At 37.3% G+C, this 20930-nt stretch overlaps 2 protein-coding genes across 2 annotated transcripts; both read right to left on the bottom strand.

The window, feature by feature from the left end:
• Positions 1-69: 69 nt before the first annotated feature.
• Positions 70-12962, bottom strand: LOC116204064 (NAD-dependent malic enzyme 62 kDa isoform, mitochondrial). Its single transcript, XM_031536121.1, has 19 exons — positions 12501-12962; positions 11789-11885; positions 9894-10012; positions 9190-9357; positions 8790-8918; positions 8038-8098; positions 6986-7089; positions 6826-6909; positions 5963-6069; positions 4842-4953; positions 4031-4144; positions 3365-3430; positions 2604-2676; positions 2409-2495; positions 1427-1481; positions 1260-1331; positions 956-1018; positions 752-866; positions 70-460 (listed from the first exon to the last, which is right to left on the bottom strand). The coding sequence occupies exons 1-19, from the start codon at positions 12681-12683 to the stop codon at positions 386-388; spliced, it is 1884 nt and encodes a 627-aa protein (XP_031391981.1). The 5' UTR covers positions 12684-12962; the 3' UTR covers positions 70-385.
• A 3830-nt stretch (positions 12963-16792) lies between these two features.
• On the bottom strand, positions 16793-18028 carry LOC116204205 (F-box/kelch-repeat protein At3g61590-like). Its single transcript, XM_031536281.1, has one exon. The coding sequence runs from the start codon at positions 18026-18028 to the stop codon at positions 16793-16795; it is 1236 nt and encodes a 411-aa protein (XP_031392141.1).
• Positions 18029-20930: the final 2902 nt, after the last annotated feature.

Below are 20930 nucleotides of genomic sequence, written 5' to 3'. Positions count from 1 at the left end.
TAAGAAGACGTATCGTGTTTGTACTGAATTGAGTGGATCCGCCCTGCGTTTCCAATTAGTAAGCTGATCATTCCCAATTTGAGGGCCCGTGACAAATTTTATTTCATTCAAATATTTTGAGATTACATAGTGTTAACACAGCACAGTGGTATACAGTCCAAACGACAGAGCAGCACAACAAATTCAGGGAACAGGGATTACATGCTCACTCAAGATATGAATCGAATTCGATACATATGCCAATGCACATAACGACAGTATGGTGTTATTGGCTGTGAAAGAAAGACAGCTAATGAAAGTCACTCATCGTTTTCCTGTATACTTTACTTCTTCCGGTCCTGACTTGTTTCCTTGAGTCTGGCTACAACATTTGGGAAGCAACTAATCAATCGTTCTTGTAAACCAATGTCGGGTATTCTGGACTCCACATGTTGTTATCCACATACTCTGCAATTTCCTCCTGCAAGTAAGATTTTTTGTCTCTGTTAGGCTTGGGTCCTAATGAAAATATATCCAAGTTTGGGAGAAGAAACAAGAACGTCAGATGACACTCAAAAGGAGAAACTCGTCCCTCTAGACAAGTATGATCGACAGAGATATCAGCATGAACTTTGCACAGAAAATTCGTCATGTCAAGAGCTAGGCCACGAGTGGTGAGGATGCGAGATGGAATCGAGAAAATATTAAAATCACGGACTTAGAAATTTTGTAATCCATAATAACTTCAACAGAAAAGGTTAAGAGAGTATGCCTGGCTAAGCCTTCCAAGTTCACGAGCATCCATTTCACGGTATCCTTCAGCTAGGTCCTCTTCTATTGCTTCCCTCACAACAGCTGCAGCTACTTGCTTTGTTATGTCTCGAATGCTACAAAAGGAATTAAATACGCAAAATGTCTTAAGATTTTAAAATGCCCACTAACGATAGAACTCGGGGATCAAGGTCAGGGATGTTACCTAGAAATTGAAGGAAATATTACTCCTTTGACAACCTCCTCTTCAGTCATGTAAGCAGCTAAGCTGCAATTGCCATAGGTCAAGTCAGTCGAAAGGCATTCCTTGTAGAGACAAGTCTAACTTATTCGAAGGAGTATGCTAGAAAACCAAGATTGAACCCTATCAGCTTTCTGCACTTACTTTCCCATTTCAGCAGAACCACCTACGTCTTTGCCGTGTTTGTTTAAGAAAGGTCTAAAAAATGTAAAAGTTCTGAATTGAACAATGAATTTACAACTTAAATAAATATATAAATGAAATATACCATTCAGCAGCTGCCTGAAGCATGCCATCAGATATGATCCTAGAGCCTGATAAAAGAGTACCTAGTCCAATCCTGTAATGAAAGGAAATTTGAACAATCAACAATGGCACATTGAGTAAATGGAATTGAATTGTTTTCTCCTGAAACACAACTGGAGAAAAACTAACCCTGGGAAAAGATACATGTTGTTTCCCTGGTTGCAGTGCCCAATATGACCGTTTCCTGTTCAACGAAAACACTAGTTTTCATGAAGATTCAATCAAAATATTTACGAGATTATTGCAATTACATAAAATAATCATGCCAGGTCTTCATAGCATAAGCACCATCATTTGGCACCAAGTAATCATATGCTTGATCAACTGCTCGAGTAATAAATTTAAACGATTACAAATAATGCTACTCAAGTAGATTCAATATCATGTAATCAACTTCAGCCTTTTTCTCCTAATAATATACTATGGTGAGACAATTGCAAGTTCAATAAGACATGTCAATTGCTAGTCAATATGCATTAGAGGAAGTGCATGTGAATATTACTTTACTTCACATAAGCTACCTTGAGTGAGCACCAATATACACGTCAGCCTTTTTCTTAAATTAAAAAAAATGTAAAAGGCATATTGTCTCAATCAAACTGCTTGTCCTTATGATAATCTAACATGAAAAGCTAAGGTCCCGACCATTGTCAATGGTTTGTTGACATGAGAATTTATGGGGGAAATGATTGAAGAGAAAGGATAGGAGGTGAATAATGACAGTTTAAATATTAATTAAGCCAATAACCAATTATTTAGTAAAGTCAATTTCAACTCAATCATGAACTAGTTTTTCACTTGATTGACTTTTTAGATCTCCTTTCGTCTCCTGAATTCCAATATTCTTTGTAAGATTGTTGAAAACCAACTATTAAGCACTTATTCTATTAAGTTTAAACGAAACTTAACCCAGACCAAGGAAGGAAAAAATTACAACCTAAGTAAAAACAATTAAGCATGTACTCACAGTCAGATAGAGCAAACAAGATCAGCGAAATACTTACTTCTAACAGAGAGTAAGTGAAATTAAAGGACCACCAGAATAGAAAGAAAGTCAAAAGTTTTTGTCATGAAAAAGAACAGGATTTGATGTCTTTCAATTCTTACTTACCAAGATCTACATCTTGAAACGGGCTTCCACTTGCAAAGATAGCATTTTCACCAACAATGGAAAATGCTTCTTCAGGAGTACATTCAGCTGTCCAAGAGAAAGTGACATCCAGAACGGAAATAAGTTACAAGTAGTTTACCCTCTAAAATATAAGCAAGAATGTTTAGAAATAGAAAATGAGAAAAGCCAATGTACCATTTTTGGTGGGGTTTGACATTGCGAAGATAGCTGGTCTAGTTGAAGTTGAACTTTTCATTGCCTCTAATACCTAAAAGTAAGTAGAGTTGTCAAAGTATTCAGTAATATTCAAGGAGCTACGCAATTCTGTTTCTGTTCAAAGAATTTGATGGTGAAGTAAGCTATCTATAATCCAGTACAACAATCAATATCATCAGTGTCTGTTAATTGACAAGACACCCTTGCAGAGTTATTTTCGCCTCCTTCAAACCATATTAACGACATGAAAGTGGACCATCTGAATGGATCTACCACAAAGCAATATCAGGTTATCTCGCTACAGGAATTGCAACAGGGGAAGACTAAATTAACAGCGAGCATCATCTTGATATTGCAATTGGGTCTCCATTTTGACTAATTCAACAATGAGTAATTGGCATACATATGAAGACCTCATACTTTATATATGCCTACATTATATTGTGAGCATGCAGCCATGCACTATCAGGAATTGCTTGGTCTAGCTCCAAGTGCTGAAACAATGGAACATCGTTCTTATTTTTTCCACCGAATTTATCTACAATCAACAGAGTGCACTGAAACCAAGGATGAGGATATGGAACATATTTAGAATAAATCTCTTAAGACAGACAGGCTAATCATTATGTCAAGAGAACTTTGTAACTAAAGTAGCCACTATGTCCCTCTGAAAGTAGTGCAATTTTATGAAAGAAAGAGCATTACGGACATAATATTCTGATGTACACAGGCATCGATACCTCTTTTGAAAACAATCCCCCAACTGCAGATAATCCAAGAAGCACATCAGGCTTCACTTGACGCACCTAATATAAACAAAGATCCAGAATTTTATGAGCATATACAAATGCATGTATGTATGTATGGAATTTTGTGAGAATTCAATAATATAAGCTGCAAAAGTGATTATAAGAACAAAATGAATGCCAGGAAACTTCTTATGAAGCCTGCTCTAAGAGCGCAAACAAAAACAAAGAAGTAATCGATTTATATTCTAGTGACTTCAGAAGAATAATATGCACCAAATACACATAAGTGAGAACACATTCCGATGGAAAGAGGAACCACCAACCATATGCTAGCCTTGTAGGAAAGAAATAGACCAATATCCTTTTGAATATTTAGGACCGATTTTTACAGATTGGCGAACATGAAATAAATAAAGCACTCTAGAGAATATATCTGAGATAGTTAGCATGCTAAAAGTGCATTAGTTAAAGAGTCATTTGTTAATCCACTGAACTTCCTTTTCAGGGAAATCTGCAGCAGTTCAAAAGATAACTTTTACAACCATGGATTATAACAAAACTTAGGAACTAACACTTTGATGGACCCCAAGAAAATAAATTTCTGATGGATATAAAAAATCATAAAACTTAAATTATCAACTGTGAGAATAGACGAACCACTTCCACTAGACTTGCACCCTCCCTCAATCCTTGACGTTTAACTTCTTTAACTTTCCATGCAAATGGCTGAGCTTCTGGATCAATGTTTTGACGTTCCTCTGTGATCAGACCCTAATTGTACACCAAAAGAGCCAATAGTGAATGATTTCATCAGACCACAAGGATTGATCCAACAATATATGATGTCATGAGGATGCGGATGCTCAATTTATTCATGAAACACTGGAAGATATAGAAGTCAGCATGCTAGGTCACGGAATTTTGAAATCTCCTTTCCACTGGCAGGTGGAGATCCTCAAATTTGAAGTACTGAAAAGTTGTTACCTGATAGTCCCAAATTAAGCAATAGATGGGGTTTTACAAAACCCAAACATATTATTCCTGAATTTCTTCCAGGATATATTGGCAGCAAAAGGGGGGGAAAAAGAGCCCAGTTTGGGGGGGTGGGGGGGAGAGAGAGAGACAGAGGATGCACTTATTACGTTTACATGAAATTGATATGCCCATCCCTCACAAGGAAGTTTCCCAATCTTTTATCAGAAAGTAAAAAGTTTTTTCTTCAACAAAAGTTACCCTCAGTTTTCATTTCCCTGAAGCATTTCAAATGATCTTATTTTACAAAATTAACCTTTTTGTCCAGCTAAAACCCTGATAAAGACCCTATATCCAGCTGAAGGTAGGCACCTTAGGTTATTAATTCTGTATATCAAGATGGTCCACAGAACTTCCATTGCATGTTCACCACACTCGAATTACAGTTCTACTATTTGCTCCCTCGTATCTGAAAAGTCAATTTGCAACAACTAACCTTTGCATCAACCACCCAAAATTGACTCCGCGCACTATCAAAAGCTGTCTCCGTATCTCCCAACATTCGGGCCATTGTCTTCCTTGCAGCATTCAGAACACCTATTCCAGCACTGAAACAGTTTATGGATTTAGGAACCAAGCCCAATGATAGCATTTGCATTAAAGTGGCACAACGCATATCATGGTTATGCCTTTCCCAAAAGTTTAAGCTCAATTGCTTTGTTTTAGGTTACATCTTTTGAAAGATTCAGGGTGATAACATCCCACCAAATCATCTAGAAAAAGTTTTCATTTAGACAAATCAGTTGTGATGGTTAAAGACACAGAAATACTATTTGTCCTTTTCTTCCTCCGCTGAAGGACACAGTTACAAATACAATATCAATTATATGAGAAAACGAATCTAACATGATTAAGTAATAAATGGAAAAGCAAAGAGTTAGCAGAGATTAGCAAGTTGGGGCACAACATTTGTTGAGGGATCTATGATCACCGGTTTAATCTAGCAAACAAATGTAGAAAGTGCAAAAGATTGGATAAATGATATTGTTTCGCCATATAAAGTCCAGAATTTAAAGCCCCTCTGAACAGAACAGAAAAGACAGCTATAGATGACAAGAATTTCACCCATACATTTCCACTAAAAACTTGGACAGCTCTTTACGAAAATACTTGATGCTTCAACAGCCAACTCAACTCACATAAACAAGAAGTGTGAATGAGTACATCAAATTATTCTTATTCTGATTGCTGTCATTTTCATCTTTCATCTTCTGGGAAGGGTTTTCAGCACTGCGTGGAACCTATATATATGTGTGTGTATATATATATATATGTATATATAAATTCCGGGGATAAAAAAAACTTTATTTTAATATTCCACTACTTAATTAAATTTCCTTTAATTTATCAGGCATCGTATTTGTTCCACAATCCATTCATACAAAGGTACTGCAGAAAGTTGGAAACTGATCGCACTGGAAATCTTACCACAAAAGAAAAGAATGACAGACTGACACTATTAAGTAAAATATTGCATATTAACTTTTTCCCTCTCTATCATAAATATATAAAAAAGATAATTATATCTCAATCAAGTCCATAAGAATAAGTTGCTACCTTCCAGCACCAGCAACAACAATCTTCATTTTTGGAAAGTCAATCATCGGCCTTCCTTGAGCTCTTACAGCTCCTAAGAGGCCAGCAATTGCGACTCCAGCCGTTCCCTGTTCAAATTGTTGGAAACAGCCAAGGCAATAAGCAGAAATAGGTATCCAAATGATAGGATAATGAAGACCTGAAGAATAACTCACACTCTCTCCACAGAGGCGTAGCAACGAACTCATATTTACAAGCATACTAAGATTTGGTCCTCTCACATGTTTTCACATCTTACACAGTACCCTGGTCATAAAAAAGACCATAGTACCGATTCCAATTGATCACTTCTCAATTACAGTACAATTTAAATTCTCTTTTGGAGGTACTGGTGATGAGAGGTATTGATAGAGAAATGCACAATCACTAGATTTCAGTCTAGAGAAGAGAGACTGTTTTGATCCTTCCCTTTATTCAAAATCAACTTGGAAACATCTGTCCTGACAGGACATTATGATAGTGGAGGTATGGACAGAGGGAGGAACAATGGGGGTGGGAGACAGCTTTATGGATTCATACACCAAAAGAGGAAACTTCAGCAAAATGCAGTGCCATATAACCCACCTTTCCATCTAAACTAAACTAAGCACAGTGTGAAGGACAAAGAAGAACCCATCTCTAAGCTCTGGCTTAAAGGTATTATTTGTTTCTTTTCACCCCCAGGCCACTCAAATTGCCATGCATATAATATGGCATGATGCATAAATGAAAAAGGAGATGTATAAAGCAGATTCTACTCTTCCCTCTTTCTGATCGTCCTTTTTCATTCTTTTTCTTTTTGGTTCTAAACCTTATCTAAGAAGCAGGATAAGTGTCCTTCTTACCTGGACATCATCATTAAACATCCTGTAGGTGTCTCTATATCGTTGCAATAACTTGAAAGCCCACTTGCTTTGAAAGTCTTCAAACTGCAGAAATTAAGGGTCTTAGTGCATCAAAAAATTAATAAGGGAGCTACAAAGATAAGCATAACAAGTATGCTACCTGCACAATCACATTGGGCCAACGAGTAAACACAGCCTCCATGAATTCATCGATGACGGCAAGATAATCATCGCCATCAAGGCGATGTTGTTGCAATCCCAAATCTAAAGGCAAGAGCAAGAGAATCACTAATTGATGCAAAGCTCCAATAAATTGATTATTTTGAGATACTAGTAGAAGGCAGGTTCTAGTGTAGGATCTTTCTACCCCATACTGATATTCCAAATCGTTATTGCACGTATCAAGCATGGTTGGCACGTGAAGATAGTGTTAAGCAATGCTTGAGATTGATTTTTCGAGGACCTTCATACTAGTATAAGCTTCTAAGAAATTCATCACTCCAGTATATTCATTTGAAAACATTTATGTGCTCCCCTCCATGATAATGCAAAAGCAGGATCTAACACACCATGATGCATTAACATCACTGAGCTAAATAATCAGATGTAGAGCTTTCCACATCAACAAAGGAAGAACAGAATGCTAGTGAAATCTCAAAATAATAATAAGATAGTTTGCTCGTGTGAGATGACACTAACTTCCCCACGCTTGAGATGTAGAATATAAATCAGTTCTAGATGCAAAACAATACAGTGAATCTAGGAATAGAACCCATAATGCAGATACTTCTAATGCAAGTGACAAGCATAGGGCATGGATTCCCCACCTATGTGCCCCTGTATTCAGCAACTAGAATATTGCCAAAAGTTATTTAAAATGTAGTCAATGTTAAAAAGTCCTACAAAATATTTAGTGGGCCCTTTATTTAATCCCTGCACGAATTAATATGATTAGGGTGCATGTTTGTTAAGCATGAATACCTGCACCATGTTTGGCACTACCTGCACCATTCAATTCCTTTCAATTTTACCCAACATACTGGTTCGTTCATATGAAGCAGCATCCCTTGATATTTGCAATTCTTATTTGCATTGTTTTATTAAGTTATTGCAACAAATAAAATTAAGTTTCAAAATTTCATGTAACCTCAATTAGTTTTCGGCACCATGCTTTACCTAGGACTTTCTCATATTAAATATAGAAGAACTTACACAAGGGATCCTTTAGAAGCTTTTCATTGTTAGTTCCTACATCAATCATCACAGGGAGCACCTGCAGACATGTTGCAACAGACAAGAGGTAGATCGGTCCAAAATCTTAGACAGGATAATTTAGAATATGCCCACTATATAGCATGTCAAATAATATAATTTATCATGTCAACAGGGATAGATATTGGAGTTGTTATGGAACTAACAATCCCTTAAAATTCTCTTACATGTCATAGGATTAGCATAAGTGGTACTTGATTTATGGGCAGTTCCTATGGATTATACTTGCAATGATGTTATCATAATAGAAGCAAGCAAGCATTAGTGTGAAAGGACTAAAAAGAAAAAGAAATGCTTTCAAATGTAATGATTAGGATGGACAATTTACATACTACCTACGTTTTCACCACTCATTTCAGTTTGACAGTTCCCAGATATGTTAGGATGGGCCTTAAAGTTACTATAGAAGCAAGAAGCTATGGAAGGGATAGCGTTAGCATCCCCTGCCCTCTTTGCTGGATTAGCTCTGTCAATCAAATCCATTAGAAAAGCTCTTGTGGAAACAATATAAACTGTTGTCACTGATCCATCAAATAACATTTTTGTTTCAACAGTTGCTCATTATTAGATATTCCCACAGAGTTCAAATGATTTCATTTTGATAAACCTGTTGCTCTTAATGTAAACACACCACATAAGCTTTGTTGGTGGAGTGGTTCCACAGATAATAAATCTTTAACAAAAGCCAATACCCTTTGTGGATTAATTCCAGCAGCAGCAACATACAGATCTAGCTTCCCAATTGCAATAGCAATTCCCTGAACTCCAAGATCTCCAAGTCCTAGTATTCTGCTTCCATCCGTTACAACAATCATATCAACCTGCACAAAGGACCTTCAAAAAGCCAAACTGAGTCAACTCAATTTTATAAGAGAATGAGGTAAAACCTCTTCTCATTGACAATATACTTGTCGTCTCAAGATATAGGGCCTAAATATCCTTATATTTCCATATCAATGTAGGGTTTGCTTCGGTAGAAAATCTAAAGCATCAGGAAAGCAACAAAGATGTTGTAAACAGCTAATTTGCAGGCAATGTCATATGAATTAGATGTGAAATTTATAATTGTAATCACAATCATGAATGCAGGACCTGCTCCGATGGCCAGTTGTACACCATAGACATCATTTCACCGCGATCTTCAGCACTGAAGTACATTCCCCTTGGCCTTCTAAACAAGCCACCATAATTCTGGCACACAAGACCCACGGTCGGTGTATATACTATCGGCGCATATTCTTTAATATTGGCAATCAAAACCTGTCCAACATAGAAAATCATGATTTTGAAGATGACAGAATCTACTATGTAAACAGCAGAACAATTACACGAGGCACTATCACCAAACTCAAACTCAAAAAAGGATCAAAGTCTCATACTCCTTTGCTCAGGTTAAATTAAAATTGCCATTTATAGTTTAAGTGCATTGACCTTTATCTCATTTATTTAGAGTTCAAAAAGGGAGACCTAGCAAGAGGTCGAGACATTAAAAGCAGATCAGTGCACCTAATAATCTTCGAGGCAACAGTTACAAACTATGTGAGTGATTACTTAGTACTGTTAAAACAGAAAATATGTTAATAGCATATAGCTTTGGCTGATGTTTGAATCAAATGGTTAAATATTCATTCAACACAAGCCCAATGTAATTGCATGTTACGTACATAAGCAACACCTATGTTGGTCAAAAGAATTCTATTCAGCCACATTAGCACTTATACACCAACACCAAAATAGTTACACCAATTCTGCTTTACAGGAAGTTATACAAGGTAACAAAGCAGAACCCAACTTACTTTGTAATACATAGTTTCATTTCTATCATGCAATCGGTTGAGGATCCGCCACTTAGCCACAGCATAAGGATCAGATGGCCCATCTCTTGCTTGCTGCTCGAGCCTCTTCAAATCCTCCACTGTTGATATTCAAGTTCAAAAGGTCAATACACTTAAATGTAAAATTTATGTATAAGATATGAAATTGTTCCAACTGGTTAAAAAAAATACATTAGATTAGTTTAGATTGCCAGTACTAGACATGTCTTAAGTACAATTAAATCACAGTTTTTTTTTTCTCAGAAGCGATTAGAAAGAAAGAGTTAATTTCACCACAGCATGTCTGCGATGCTATAGCTATGCCCTCCTCATTTTAACTGATGCCAGTATATGATAGTAAAATTGTCAATCTCAACAATGACCGAATTATCAAAACACAACTTTAAAATCTTCCTTTCGGAGCATATATATGATAAAGCAAGTCTTTCATCAATTTAATTCATTAGGCAGCTCCGTTTAGTGTGTTCTCATTTCCCATTGCAAGAGAAGTTTATTGGACCTTACAACAAAACGTATCACTTACGCTCTCCCAAGACCAAGAAAGAGATAGACTACCATTTCACTAGCTACTTCTTTCAAAAAGTGTGTTCTAGGCAGGCCATAATAGCTTCAAAAGCATCAGTAAATAATCAACTCGTCCACTCACCAATCAAGCATCTTCTTCCTCTAGCATTTTCACTGTTTTGATCTAACAACAAAAGCCATCTACTCTACAGCTTGACGTCTTCCAAAATTTGAAAAAGTACCGTGCAAATCTCTTGTTCCCCATTTTTATGAGCTTATGAGCCTAACATCAGTCCCTAATAAATTTTAGATGTTCTCATATAGTTTTATAAATCTTAATTAAGGTCTTCCTCCATCAAGCAATCTTGCATGGCCTAGCAGCAAAATCCAATCTTGATAGAAAGAGCAAAATACCCATAGAAGCTTTCCAAAAATAACTTTTATATCTTCTCAAGGGACCACTCAAAACCAACATTGTCTAACTTCCATTACCTTCTTTGACCGTTTGATCCCTATTACTAATTACTGAAGTAAGTTTAGCATCATTAGTTAATGATGCCAAGAGAATTACAATACAGCACTGAATTCATTGTTACTTGTTGTGAGGAATACTGGGGAAACCCCCACAATTATTTCCATAATTGGAAGTATGCAAAAGGCCTCTAAGCATTTAACAGTTTTTCCACCAAATTGTTCAACTCCCATGAAGCTAAAGGAATAATTTAGCCACCAAATGCAATTCTGCACCCTTTATTTTACCCCAAAAGAATATTGGAAATTTCTCACAAGACATGCAATATAGCAGATATCCATTAGCATGCCAAAATAGTCTCCCTGGATAAACCATGAATTTGATGCCACTTCCGCATTTGTAATTTTACGAGAAATATATTGGTCTATCACACAAGATCCAATAGTCCTTGCATGAGATGCGTCATTAGATCATCAAAATGGAAGATTTTCCTTCATCACGACAAAGTATTAAAGGCAACTAGGCATTAGGTAATGCTCCAATCAGCAAAGAAACTAAAATGACCTCAATTTGTTGGTCATTAGAGATCAGAGCATCAGAAACTAATAATAGCATTATTAGAATGTCTAAAAATATAATAGATAAAGGAAAATGTATTTTCAGCATTAGTGCGTAAGAATTAGATGGTTTGCTTCATACGTTGCAAGAACTTATTGTTTACTACTTGTTTCCCAGTTGGAACTATATTACTCTCAAAGAGGAAAAACCAGGAGCTACTATCTATTATATATTTGCACAATATGCGACTAAAAGTAAAAGTGGGAACACTCTAGACGCAGCAACAACTCCGCAGTAGCATAAAGTGAGTTATGGAACATACTGAAGCGACCAATCTGCTGTTCGGTGGACATAACATTGGGAGGAAGAAGCCCTCGAAGATCAAGACGGTCCCGTTCAGTCATAGAAAATGCTGTTCCCTATCAAGTGCAGAAAGGGTCACTTGTCGGATTGTAAATGCAAGAGATGTCTACCTAGAACTAAGTATGCTGAATTGCTGACCAAAACACATCTTATAAACAAAAATACCAAGATAGCCATACAGTAACTCAGTCTCAGCATCAAGATAAAAATGAATGGGACAAAGAAGGAGAGGGTGATCTAATTGCACAATAAGTCAAAAGTCCTCATCCTTCTGCTTTCATTCCTTTCTCTCATTCGTTGCTTTCAATAACAAACTTGTAACTCAATTACGTTCGAAGAACTCATAAATAAGTTTTATCCAGAGGGCAGACAGACTATTCTCCAGCGCGATATCTCCTCCATTTTTCACCTAACCTTCCTATTCATTCAGGCATGTATTTCTATATAAGATAAAGCAGATTAAAACATGAATGAAACAATATAATCCCAGAGGATGTAGGCCAAAGCGCAAGCATCCAAATTAACAGTAGACTACATAACCAATTCCTTTCCTAAAGCTCTCTCCCTCGGTATCAAGCATCTGACTTAGAGAACGTATCAAGCATTCAATTCATCGAGGCATAAATCCGAGGAAGAAGTATTCAAGCAAGATCTCCTCGAGATTTTTTTACCTTATTGAACCAGGGGTCGTGGAGGATATCAAGACTGCGCTTGTGGACAATCGTGGGGCGATGGCCCTCGGTGGTAGTGAAGCACCGAACCTGCAGGAGGCGTGCCGGATCATCGCTGAGGCGGTGCCTGAGGCGCCTCATTAGGGACGAGGATGCCCTGATCTGACCGGAGAAGTTGGACATTTCTCCTGCTCCGGTATCAAATCCCAAGGATCGACGTAGAGCAGAGCAGCGAGCCGAGCAAAGGACTGGAGGACGGAGTGGGAACTGGAAGGATGTGCTTGCGGTGATCGGCGGAAAAGCGAGGGAGAGAGAAGCAAAGAGCTAAGCAGCAAGAAAGAAGTGGAGGGAGAGTGAGTGACAGACTCGGACTCAGACTCAGACTCTGCAAGTGGGAATGAATAACGAGTCCTCTCTCTCTCTCTCTCTCTCTCTCTCTCTCTCTCGAGCGTTGGCGTTGGGTGTTTGAGGTTGTCGGCTTGGGGGCTTTATTCATTGACCGACTGACTGATTGATGGAAATTCCCACTTTGTTGGGCCAATTAACTCACTTCTTATCCAGATTTTAGATTTTTCAGATTAGGACCACCACTCACTTCTTTCACCCTCTTTAATTTAATTGGACTTGGACGTAGGAGATTTCCTATCGATTCTCCATTTGTGCAGTGACGATCATGGTTGATCAAAGAGCATGTGCCAATGGCTAAGTTTGGGGAGATCATGTGCCAATGGCTAAGTTTGGGGAGATCACAAGTGTTCCGTAACTCGAGGTTTGGAGCTCGTAGCACATAATTCATTCACATGGGGATATGAACTGCTATTTCCGCTGGGCTAGTGATTAGTTAGCTTCCGCAAATATTGGCATGAGTAATGCTCATCCATTTGGATGTGTAACACCCAACGAAAAAACGAAATTGGCCCCACTCCTATAATGATTCCCACTTACAAGCATTTTAATTGATTCTTATTCATTTAAGTTAAGTAATACTCATAGAACCCACTCCTATCATATAAAATACCCATTTGGCGTATAAGTTACTGGACTCATCTCCAACCCATTGAACCTGTAAGCTACTGGATCCATCTCCAAACCAAAAGCTTGATTGTGGTACTCAATTTCCTAAAAACCCGTGGATTTCATTTTAATTTTTCACATGGCACCGTGTGGTGACTCGCTCTTATGTGGTATCATGTGGTCTTTCTCACCGTTTACCTTAACATGCCACGTGAACACTTAAACATTCGCCCTCATCAACTAACTTCGAGCCGAGTTTTCATCTCTTCCGAATTTGGGACTTAACTATCTCAAGGTGGGCTTCCTCTTCCACACTTGGGCCGGGGGGTCAAACCAACTATGAGTCGGGCTTCCACTTGGGGTTTAGCAACCCCAACAAAGGTCTCCTAACAATAAAGTACCTAATTAGACCATTACAAATCGAAATAAGAAAATGAACACCAATAGGACAAGGAAAGTGAACGCTTATTTTTTTTCGGTGGATTACGGGCCGGAGCCCAAAAGAGTGAACGCCTAATTTAGTGCGTGCATGTGTAAATTATATCCTAGTAGTATTGGAAAATGGATGTTACTTCAGCATAATTATCCTTAAAACAAGGAAGGTTAGATAGAGAAAAACCAAAAGTTTGCACATGGGTGTTGTCCAAGTTTCTCCCAACCGTCAGAACGTGTAAGTAGCACAAATTTCAAATACTCAAAATATTCAATTGTATTAGTGTAAATCCATATATATTGCACATGAGAGATTAACTTTTATTAAAAATAAATAGGAATCTGGGAAGTCAGAGAGCTCATTGCGAGAAACTGGGAAATTCAGGTATAGCTGTATGGATTGACTTGCTCAAAGAGCTTCCTCTTTTTCATATAAAGTACATTACCTTGATTCAGTTCCTAACGACCTTGGCCATCTCATGTTAGGCGAGATTATCGGAGCTTCCATATCTCACTTTTGTATGCTTTAATTTTTTGTGTGGGCTCTTGCCCCTTCCCTTACTGAAAAAAAAAAAGAAACTGAAATAATACATATACTGAGCTAAAAAAAATAATTTTGATACATATTAAATGGAAGATGATGATAGTAAAATATACTTACAAAAATGAAATTCATATAATTTCAATAGTTACTTATATAAATTTGCGTATGAAAAGAAGAGGAGAATAAGAAGACAAGGTGAGGTGTGGGTAAAGGATATATATATACATATTTATAAGTAGATAGGGGAGGGAGCTCCCTTCAATTCAGGGCAGGGAAGGGGAAGGGAAAGCAAACGTCTCCTGAGTCATGCAAACCCATTTGAGCTGCCTTCTTGTTCGTAGCTCCCATCTCTCCTGTAGTATATACCATATACATATATACAAGTGAATGTTTAAGGGGAATATATATATATATACATATATGCAGCCCTAAGAGGTATCCATGACTCAGCAGCTGTGCCACCCTCTCTCCACCCCTATTTCTGAATTAAACGGAGCTCCTCCAATCCTCTCTCATTCCCAAGCCAATAATCAAAACTTAATTTAGAATATATATATATATATATATATATATATAAGAAGAAGGGACAAAACTTAAAGAAAAAGAGCTAGTCCTTCAATTCTTAATAGATATAATGTCGTGGGTGAAGAGGCGGGCAAGGTCGGGGCATTTATATAGGAAGATGTTAGTGAGTTCAATGGAAACCCCTGCAATAGCAGAATTTGGCAGGGAATCTGGGGTCCTACATATGCATACAAAATATAAGTCATATATTTAACATATATGGTGAATGAGATTTAGATAGGATGGTCTTTCCAAGAAATCTATTAAAAGAACATTTATGTATGGTTTACTTTACGTGGCAAGAAATCCGAGCAAATATTGGGAAATTATTATTCATCAATTTGGATGTGTAACACCGAATTAAAATGCTGAAAGTGGGGAATTGACTCTATAATGAACTCACATATTTTCACTTATAAGTATTTTGATCAGTTCTTACTCATTCACTTTAGATGAGTAATACTCATTGAATATTTTTTCAAGAAATCTGAGTTCTAGATCTTCCTTTTACTCAAGGGATTCCTTATTATTATTAAATGCCCCTCTAATTACCTGCCTCTTAAGTCGTTTTTTTTGCTTTTTTTTTTTTAATTTAGTTCTTTGGTTTTCCCAGTATGGACCATGGTATTTAAAGTCCCAATGAGTTCGAATTTGATCGGTCCATTAAGGAATAAAATTATCCAAATCATGAAATTTTTTCATTTACGAGACTCAAATTTGAAACACTACTTGTGAAAAATAGGCGCCGAGCCACCCAACGCTAAACCAACTCACTTTGTTTTTGCTTTCTTTTCTCATTCTATTTTTTCCGGATGTGTACCTTGGTCTCGCTCTATTTTTTATTTGCTAGCAAATCTAATGCAAATTATGAGGATAAATCTTGTGACAAGGAAATAATACAAAAAAGAAAAATAAAATGGCCGAGGTTCTTAAAAAAAAAGATAAATTGCACTGGTGGTCCAAAAAGTTTTATAAATGTTTCAATATAGTACAAAAAGTTTTTTTTGCTATTTGATGGTACAAAATGTTTCAAAGTTATTTCAGTATAGTACAAACCGTCATTTCGCTATTGACGCCATCAAACCGATGCTGATTGTGCAAAATCGGTTTTTGTGGTACGTTATATGATTGTGCAAAATGTTTTGAAACTGTAACTTAATAGTACGAAATGTTTTACGTAAGTTACATGATAGTGCAAAATTTACAGATTTTGTAAAGGACGGCTTAACGGCGTTAATTGCGATAAGACAGTTTGTACTATACTGAAACAACTTCAAAACATTTTGTATCATCAAGTAGCAAAAAAAACTTTTTATACCATATTGAAACATTTGTAAAACTTTTTGAACCACTAGTGCAATTTACTTAAAAAAAAAATTCTTGTTTGGGGATTATATCCTTTGAAACATATATTGGCCGGGCCTAGCTTAAGAGCCCTAATACAACAATTGATAAGCCCAGAAAGATACACTTAGCCATACAATTATTCGGCCGAAAAATTATTGATACAATTGCAACTGAACAATAGGAAATTCCGTAGTGGAATTATTATATGGTACAATCAGATTTTACACCGTGGAATGAACAATCAAATATTTTTTTTTATTGAATTGCAATTCAACGGTCCAAAAGATGATTGAACCATAAAAATGATTGCACCATAGATGCACGAAGAATACATATCTCAAATAATATCTTAATTAATGATCGAAAGGGGATGGAAGAAATTGAGGTATGATCAGGGCATAGCGTCCAGCCTTGGTTTAAAGCAGAAACCGCTGAAGACGTCCAGAGAAAATTTCAGCGCGACAACTGGGCCCTTCTGCGCCCACCTCCATCGCCTCTCGTTCATGTCAAACATGAGCAGCGCAGATCTCCCATACCTATGAATGTATACCAAGCCACAGCTCCCGCTGCAAGCAAACACATCATCGGATCCTCCGAACCGTTCGAAGTACTCCTGCGGCATCATAGCAATCTCATCCCACTTGCTCCCATTCAGGACCCAGATCCCGATCCCCTTCAACCTTCCGGGCCGGCCTTCCTTCCCGATCCCTCCCACCATCACCAACCTCTCCCCATGGTTCATCAACCGTCCGCATGTCAGCGTACAAGGCGCAGGAATGAAACTCCTTGCCAGAGAATCATGCCCTAGCGACTGCCCCGATAGACTGTACCTCGCCAAGCCATGTTGATATTGCATGTTCCAGCCACCGCCTGCAGCATACATGAGAAAATACAGAGACCCATCGCATATCGCGCTCTCATTACCCCCTCTCCATCCTGTCAGGACTTCCCTCAAAGGTGTTCTCCACGTCTTAGACTCGGAGTCATACAAATGAATCGAGAGGTTCCATTCCAAAAAATTTACAGAGACATGCTTCGACTCGACGATCGAGATCCTATAGGATCCTCCTTCTGATGAACTCTTCCTGCTGCGTGTCATTGAGAGGGCACCATATTCTGGAAGATTTAAGCCCGGGGGCTCAATGAGCTCCCTCCATTGTCTTGTAAGCGGATTGCCAACGTATAGCTTGCCCGTGCGGACATCAATATCATAAAAAGAGACCAACCCGCCCGAGGTACCGATGATCAAGTCGGAGCTCTCCGTGCAATTAGGGAGCGAAATTCGGTTCCACTTCCTCAGGTTAGGATCGTACGCGTGGCCTGTATGCTTGTTCGTGCACTTGAACATGTAGTACCATGGCAGTTGATGATGAACGGGATAAATGTTCCTTATAAAATTTCTCGAGCGCACAATCGTTTGCCATCTCTTGCACACAGATTCCGCCTTGTAAATGCTCTCGATAGGGAGGAATGAGAGGATTCGTTCCAAAGTATCGTTCGGCATTAAATCTAAGGAAACGGGATATTCTTCTTGCATGCCTTCATCGTCGGCATCAACCTCACTGCAGGAGTGTGTGCCACCATCCTGGATGTCGTCGGTATCATCCCAAGACCCACCGCTGTCCATGATCAACAAAATGCTGCGGGAAGAAGGGTTAACTTAACTTGCTCAAATATAATCAACCTAAAAAGAACCAATTTAATCTGCAACCGATCATATATTAATGGGAGTTATAATAGAGAGCCTAAATCGATATTAAAGGAAACAAATCCCGGGAATATGATATGCAATCAATTGCTGAAAAATTAATTAGGGCAGAGTCTTAACAAAATGACCTGAGACTAAACAAAATTCACAAACGACAAAAGAAGATCATATGCAACTTTATTAGTTTTATGAATATGTAGATTCTATCATTAGGATTTCTTTAAAAAGGGGGGAAAAAGGAAACAGACACACATACACAAAAACATAGAATTGCCATCAAATGCAAGATTCTGTTTTTGCAATCAATGGAAATCTAATTTACAATGCACGTTTCACCTCTCCGTCTAACTCATATGAAATAAGAAACCGATCAAACAAATGGCTTCAACGACATTGAGATAGAACAAGAAAAGTTGAATTCGATTAATTCAACTTATAAGACCTTTGAACAATTAGAAAATTATAAATATGAAACCATTCATTTTGAACAACAAAGGGCAATTAATCAAGTCTGACAACTTGAATAATATTCTCCGATTACCTATTTTCTTGAAAATGAGCTGATTTTTCTTTTGTTAAAAAATTAACGTAAAAAGGAAAATTGTAAATTCTTTCTAGAATGAATGCCTGGGAAACATCAAGGAATCGAGAAGCATCGATACACATATTCTACAAACAGATAAAGCGCTCAGGGGAATATTAGAGTGGGAAAAAAGAGAGAAACCTGAAAGAAAGGAAGAGACTTTGAAGATCGACAACCGATATAAAAATAAAATAAAATACTTTTGCCTTTTCCTTCTTTAGACGGACCCTTCTCGTTCTCTAGTCCAATATTTGGTCCACCAAAATTGAGCTTATTATATGGGAGTGGATGAAATGAATTCCGAACCCATTTTAAAAAGATTACTCATGTTTCTATAAGTGGAAGTAAATCTACGACACAAACGCATTAATTTAGAAGCCTTTTGGTTTGGTTTGCTGCTTCTCAACGGTCATCTGCTTTGCCTCTCAACGCGTGCACACGCATGAACCTTTCGTTTCATCCCCCCCTCTTTCTAAAGGAGAGTGAGTAGAAGTGGGCAGGCAAAACAGGTGGATCTCTATACAAGAAAATAGGAAAGGAAATTTTGGGACTTTTGACAGGGTCAATCAATAAGGTTCACCCACCCCCCCCCCCCCCCCCCCCCCCCCCCCCCCCCCCCCCCCCCCCCCAAAAAAAAAAAAAAAGAGGAAGAGGAGAATTCCTAAGGAAAATAAATTATCTCGCCCAAAAAAGAAGGAGAGTTTCTTGATGTTCCTCGTCAAAAGCCCCGCTCTCTAACTTTATTTATTATTATTATTATTTTGCCTTCTTCACTTATGATATTACTTTTGTTTAGAAAAAATTACAGTCGAAATCTTAGAAGTTCACCATTTTTATTAATCGAGTCCCATATGTTTCATTTTGATTAATTAGTCTTATAACGTATTACTCACTTTTAGTCCAAATCTGACTGAGAGTTAACGTGTATTGACCTAAACATTGACGGCATTAAATAATTTTCACTAGTCATTATAATACACACTTGTAATATAAAGATAATATAATAAAATAAGTTTTAAAATAGAAAATTAAAAAAACACGAGACTACCTCGGTCCGTTGCTGGGCTGGAAGTGTTGCCGGAGAGCGTAACCCGAGGGATGGGGGTTCCCCTTCTTCTTCTTTTTTTTTTTCTGTTTTTTTTTGCATTTTTAAAAATACGTTTTTGTTATTATATATATTTATGTAAGGATATTTCATGATAGGTGGAAATTATTTAACACGGTCAATGCCCACATCACTGCACGTTAACTCTCATTCGATTAGGGCTGAAAGTGTGTGACAAAATATTTATTATAGAATTGATTTAGTCAAAATGAAACATATATGACTCGATCGACAAAAACGAAAAAATTTTAGGACTTCAGCTGTAATTTTTCCCTTTTTTTATGTACTAGTGTTCCATCCCATGTGAACGTTGCACGATTTTTTTTGATAAGTAATATTCCTCGAGTTTTATATCATATAGAATCAACATATCCAAAAAGAAGATTTCGACTCAAGAAAAATATATAGAGAGAGAGATAAATGTAGTTTGCCCCCGAACTATAGAGTGTTTTTAGGTTTGCCCTCAACCTTCAAAATTTTGCACTATAACCCCGGATCTAAGTGAAAAATAAGTATCGTGTCACCTCTAACATGGAATTGGGGGCTTTTCTTCTACCTATCCAATGGACCAACTTCCGGAACATCTTTATTTGGCGTTAAGACTTCGATTGGGGCGCTTTTGGTGTCTTTGGAAACCTTGGGCAGAGTACTACGGTTTATAATCAATTGGAAGTTTGAAACAATAAATAATGACATTAAAAAACGAGACATAAATTTGGATTTTGTTACAAAATCGCAAAACTTTGTTATACAATAACTCTTAATCCGCTTAACGAAATTAAGTGTCTTCCTTACGACCTTTAAGGTCTAACCATATAAAAATTTAAAGAGGAAAATAACATATCGAGAATCACCATTAACCTAGGAGGAGAAAACTCAAAGTTGGGTATCAATGGTGAATCTCCGATATATGTTGTTTTCAGCCTTAAATTTTATATGGTTAGACTTTTGAGGTTGTAAGGAAGTTATAGGTTTTAACAACACTGAATTTCATTGAGCCGTTTAGGTGTTATTGCATAGCAAGTTTTTCGGTTTTGTGACAAATTCTGAATTTCGACCTTAGTTTTTAATTTCATCCTTATTGTTTTGAACTTCCAATTGATTCTAAGTTATAGTATTCCGCACAAGGTTTC

This window comes from Punica granatum, chromosome 4, assembly GCF_007655135.1.
Source record: "Punica granatum isolate Tunisia-2019 chromosome 4, ASM765513v2, whole genome shotgun sequence".
NCBI lineage: Eukaryota > Viridiplantae > Streptophyta > Magnoliopsida > Myrtales > Lythraceae > Punica > Punica granatum.
The sequence above is the reverse complement of the archived record's forward strand: the minus strand, read 5'-3'. Positions and strand labels throughout refer to the sequence as shown.

What these genes read in the sequence shown, in the direction of transcription:
- LOC116204064 (XM_031536121.1), bottom strand. Translation starts at nt 12,683, where the DNA reads ATGTCCAACTTCTCCGGTCAGATCAGGGCATCCTCGTCCCTAATGAGG. An exon ending in GCTTCTAAAGGATCCCTTGT is followed by an intron (nt 7,090 to 8,037) that starts GTAAGTTCTTCT and finishes TCTTGCCTTTAG; the next exon opens with ATTTGGGATTGCAACAACAT. An exon ending in GGCCCAATGTGATTGTGCAG is followed by an intron (nt 6,910 to 6,985) that starts GTAGCATACTTG and finishes TAATTTCTGCAG; the next exon opens with TTTGAAGACTTTCAAAGCAA.
- LOC116204205 (XM_031536281.1), bottom strand. Translation starts at nt 18,028, where the DNA reads ATGGACAGCGGTGGGTCTTGGGATGATACCGACGACATCCAGGATGGT.